At 35.1% G+C, this 5584-nt stretch overlaps 1 protein-coding gene across 1 annotated transcript in view; it reads right to left on the reverse strand.

Annotated features, from left to right (window-relative positions):
- Positions 1-1134: 1134 nt before the first annotated feature.
- ZNF770 (zinc finger protein 770) overlaps positions 1135-5584 on the reverse strand; it is a 10360-nt gene continuing 5910 nt past the window's right edge. The window contains exon 2 of the mRNA XM_012806336.2: positions 1135-5061. Within this exon, the coding sequence (XP_012661790.1) occupies positions 2951-5005 (2055 nt within the window). The 5' untranslated portion in view covers positions 5006-5061 and the 3' untranslated portion in view covers positions 1135-2950. The remainder of the gene's footprint in view (positions 5062-5584) is intronic.

Genomic DNA, 5584 nt, shown 5'->3' on the forward strand with positions numbered 1-5584 from the left:
TTCTTAGAATTATAGGCCTTATTGTAGTACAAAACAAAAAACAATCGGTCTACTAACTCAGCCAGCCAATCAAACTACTTCAGTACATAATCATGCTATAGCCTGGAGTCAAACAAAAAATTCCTCTAGTTATCTTTAAAGATATTTATAAAGTTTATTTTTGCAGAAAACTAAAGTGATTCAACAATTCTAACAGTTGTAGCATGCAGCAAACCCTCCTTTAACATCTAATGTTTAATCTTATCATAGATGTATACATTATTTTCATTCCTATAGTTTCCATAAGAAGCTTGCAATGACAATAAAGGTAAACAAGTACAGCTGTCCCTCAGTATTCACAGGGGATTGGTTCCAGGACCTCCGCAAACAACAAAATCCACGGATGCTCAAATCCCTTACATAAAATGGCAGAGTAACTGCATACCAGCTAACACAATTCCTCCTGTAAATGTTAAATTATGTCTAATTTACTTACAAAACCTAATACAACATTAATTCTATGTAAATAGCTGTTATGCTATATTTTCATTTATTGTTTATTGTATTATTTATCCCCCCCAATATTTTTGATTTGCAGGTTAAATCCAAGGAAGCAGGACCTGTGGATACAGAGGGTCAACTGTATTCTGTTACAGGTACTTCAAATAGCACTACAGTACATCTCTGACAAAATTTTTACAATATTCCAACTTTCAATATGAAACAGCTTAAAAAGGCATGGGCCAAAAAAAGTATACTATTACCACTTAAGCAAATAAAAATCTCATAATTGTACAAGCACAACACTGTCAAGATTCTCGTTTAGATTGGAAAAGTATATTTAAGTCATTTTCTCTAAATAAAATTAACTTACATAAATTGCTTAGGAAAATGTCAAAATCCATAATTCCAGACATGGGGAAAATTCTTGAACATTTATTCTTAGAAAATATTAACTAGTTATTCCTTGCTTTTATGTAACAGATGTGTTCTTGGAGAGTTTTGTGTAAAGCAAATTCTGTAAACAATTATCTTACTTATACTAGAGGAACTTATGTCAAGGAAACCTAAAAGAAAAAAAAATTTTTTTTTGAGACAGAGTCTCACTCAGTTGCCCTGGGGTTGAGTGCCATGGCATCACAGCTCACAGCAACCTCAAACTTTTGGGCTCAAGCGATTCTCTTGCCTCAGCCTCCTGAACAGAGAAATTATTCTGTAAAGCATATGATTCTCCTTTGTGTAGCTGGATGTCTCTATCTACTTAAAAAACATAAACATTTGTACATCATTAGGTTTTTTACTCATATTGTCATGTTTCGTCTCTGTAAATTAAACCCCAGTTACTTAAAATTCACTTATAGTAAAATAAACAGATCAAATCCACCTCCCACCCCACCCCCCTTCTCTCAAGACAGTTCTAAGAATATAATGCAAAACTTCATTTATCTACGTTCTCAGTACAGGGCTTTTCACTATACAGTATAGAACCTCCACCGTTGATCACTTCCTTAAGTGGTCTAATTAGTCTAATTTTCATAGACTGGACATGCACCACATGTATGAACCAGGACAGAAGGCCTAGTTCCTTAAGTTGACCACCTCCATATGCTGACTAGTTGGTCACAGTCCCTTGCATGGTCAACTTACAGAGTTTCTGTTGTATTTAAATGCGCTATGATAAATATCCACCTGTTCTTTTCACCTTAGAAACAAAATGACTACTTTCTTTTATTGCTACAAAATATCATTTTAAAAGATTTTACAAACAATAGCAAATACAGGGGACAAATTGTGATTATGAATGTATCTTCCATAGTTCAGAATAAAATATCTCCCAAATTGTGATAATTCTGTCTAGAAGAATGATACCTTTAACACTATAAGCACCTTGTTCCTATACAGGAATGCCTGTATAAAAATTTAATAAGGATCAAAATAACATTCTTTAGCATTAGAGTCTTGCAAAAACATAGAGGAATAAAAACTAAAACTAGACCTAGTCACTGCCATTTTATAAAATTTAGTAGAACAGGCTTAGTTACATTATAGGACCTCTCGAGGCATAATAAGACAGTTTTACTAAAATGTAAAGTTCTTAGGGAGATGCAGATCTGTATGAGTCTCAAGTCTATGACTACTGCTGTCAATCATTAACAAGGAAATAGATGAATGCACTTATTCCTCTGAAAAGATAAAACTGTATACATATTATCAAAAAGACTATGGCACTTGGAAAATATTCCTAGTAAGCAAGTATGGTAAATGTGTTTGGATGCATCCTAGCCTCTCTTTTAAGTTCTTTTGAGAAATACAACTGCAGCCTGGGTAATAAAAGAATCTTCATCACCTGAGAAAAAAGAGGTGACGTTACCACATAGTTCTAAGAATAAACAGCTTTGAAGAGACTGATGAAAATAATGCTATAATTTTCTCATCCATTTTTTACTTTTATTCCCTCTACAGTTTTTTAAACTTATAAGAAAAAAAATTTGCAATGCAATTTGAGCTGTAGGCAGACATAATTATGCTTTCATGTGAAAGGTAAAATAAATGAAACAGTGGGGCTACTTGCTGCAACTAAAAGCCAATTTTAGCCTCTCAGTCTTTTGAGTATACCTCAAAAAGCTAAAAAGCAAAATGAGATAGCAAGTCTTAAGAAATAATTTCTTTAAAAAATGAACGAGGCTGAATTATTATATAACCCCATGGATTTTTAACTTTTAAAGTACCAAAAACATGTTTATAATATTAACTAAAATAAATGCTTATCTCATGGCATCAAAATTATGCTCTTCCTCCTAAAAATTAACTTGGCTGCTCCTAAAACATTAATTTTCTATGTATTTTACCTCCTCACTATGCAGGACAAGCAATTGCCTATTAAATCAATCTACTGCAGGCCTTTTGATAGAATACACTTTAAATACAGGCTTGAAGATCATCAGAGACAACACATTAGTGGTTGTTTCAGTTATACAACAGAATCTAAGACCACTTTCTTTTGTGGTCGTTCTTTAAAGTGAGTAAGTTGATGTCTCTTCCAGTGAGGAGCCTGTCTGAATGTTTTGCCACAAACTGAACATTCAAATGGTTTCTGACCTGCATGAATTAGATAGTGTCTTTCCAGTTTAGATGGGGATCGGAAACTTTTAGAACAAACACTGCAATAGTAAAGGAGGCCATCCTCAGTTCTCTCCTGATGCCCTGCATAACTGTAACAATGATGGCCCTGCTCTGAATGACAGGGCTGCCTACAGTGGGTACCAAGAACGAAACCCTCTGATTCTGCTTTAACGCCTCCTTCTGATGTTTGATCTGTCTCTGAGACCTGATGAGAAGCATTACAGTTAACATCACACGTATGAATGCAAAGTTTGTTCATATTTGCAAATTCTGATTGGAAAAGAGATCTATAAGGATTCTTTTCAACATGAGTTTGTGTATGTCTTTTTAAGTGAGCTGCCTGTCTAAAAGACTTCCCACAAACATTACAGCCAAAAGGCCTTTGTCCAGTATGAATTAAATAGTGTCTTTGTAGTTTGGATACAGAAGGAAATACTTTATCACATTTGTCACAAGGACATATCTTATGTCCAGTATGTATGTTTTCACTTGGAACTGAGAACCCACACTGAAGTACCTCACAGTTACTAAAGAATTCCTCACCTGGTGAACCACAGCTTGGTAAGTCCTTATTATTTACTGAATTATCCATGGTTATTATGTTTTCTGTTGTAAGAATACCTTTTAAATTTTTTCCCATACTTTGGCTCTGGAATTGCCTTTGCCAAGAAAATGGCAATGTCAATGCTTTCTTCTTTTTATTGCCAACTGTCTTATATGTTCCATTTTTCCCAAGAGAGCCCATAAATGTCCTTTGGGCTTGTTCAGAGTTCTGCTCACCAGAAAGATCACGATTTTTCAAGAAATTGTTTTTAAATACTTTCTTCTCAGATTGAAATTTATCTAATTTTTTACCTCTAGCTCGTTTAAGCTTGTCCAGGATTTTTTTAAGAATGGTTTTATAGCTGTAGCTTCTTTTCAGTCTTTTTGGAATTTTGCCACCTCTGGCAGAAGGAAAACACTTGTGCTCATTGAGAATCTGCTCTGATTCAAAACACTCTTCACACTCTGGACATTGAAAAGGAACAATATAAATAGAGTGGACATCAAGTGGATTGTTCTCCTCAGATTCATCCATATTGCCATTTTCAAAACCATCTTGATTTGAATTTAATTTATTAGGCAGGGGGCATGATTCTGGACTCTTCACCTTTAATGAGAGAGTCTGAAAAGTCTTACTCCTTGTATGGATTTGTTTATGCTTCAGAAGTTTGCTTTGAATCTTAAATCCTTTTTGACAAAAACAACATTGAAAAGGTCTTTCTTCTGAATGTGTGAGTTGATGGATTTTTAAATGTGTTGACTGTCGGAAAGATTTACTACACAGGACACATTTAAAAGGCCTCTGACCAGTATGAGTAAGTATATGCCTATCAAGTTTTGACTGTGATGGAAACATCTTGCTACAGAGCGTACATGCATGAATACTCTTTCCTCTCTTCGTAGTGCTATACGTGGGATCAGACTTAGAGCATGGGTGTAATGCCCATCTCTCCTCTGTGGCAAAAGTATTATATGCTCCATACACTGCTTTTTCTTGCTTGGGCTCCAGCAATCTTCGTGTCTGCTTAACATCATTCTGATAGGGTTCATTGTGAAGTTGTTGATGCTTCACAAATGGCTTCAAATTCTTAAAATGGCGCTGACAAACATTACATTTAAAAGGCATATTGTGAGTTAGCTGATGTCTGTCCAGATGAACTAGCTGTCTAAAGGTTTTATGACACAGATCACATTCAAATGGCTTTTGACCAGTATGAATGAGATAATGCCTCGCTAATTTTGATGGTGTTTCAAAGTGCTTGAAGCAAATATTGCAAATATACGGCCTGTTTCTGGGTAGTTTGTTGGCTCCTACACACCGTTGTATCTTTAGCCTATCAAAATTGCTTTCAGCCATCATATTCTTCAGTGATATACTCTGATGGGTTCCATGGTGCTCTTATACTCCACAGATGTCTAAAAATTAAAAATAAAAATGAATTAATTTTAAAATTCTTTATTCACATCAAAAGAAATAAATTGTCATTTGGATAAAGATCTTCAGAGTAAAGGAGACTCTGAACTTTTCCTATTTTTCCTGTTTACCAATAACTTAATCATTTAAGAAGAATACTTTAGAATCATAAAACTTCACTCATATACAGATGAGTCTTTAAAAGGATTATTTAATCATTTATATAATTTTTAAGCTATTTTCTGAGATGGATGCTACATTGAAAAGATGGAGTTGAATTTCTTTTCTTTTTTTTTTTGGAGACAGAGTCTCACTTTGTTGCCCTCAGTAGAGTGCTGTGGCATCACAGCTCACAACAATCTCCAGCTCTTGATCTTAGGCAATTCTTTTGCCTCAGCCTCCAGAGTAGCTGGGACTGCAGGTGCTCGCCACAACACCCAGCTATTTTTTTGTTGCGGTTTGGCTGAGACCCAGTTCACACCTGCCACCCTCAGTATGGGGCTGGCACCCTACTCACTGAGCCAT

This window comes from Otolemur garnettii, unplaced genomic scaffold, assembly GCF_000181295.1.
Source record: "Otolemur garnettii isolate 467f Iridium unplaced genomic scaffold, OtoGar3 scaffold00050, whole genome shotgun sequence".
In the NCBI taxonomy this organism is placed as follows: Eukaryota; Metazoa; Chordata; class Mammalia; order Primates; family Galagidae; genus Otolemur; species Otolemur garnettii.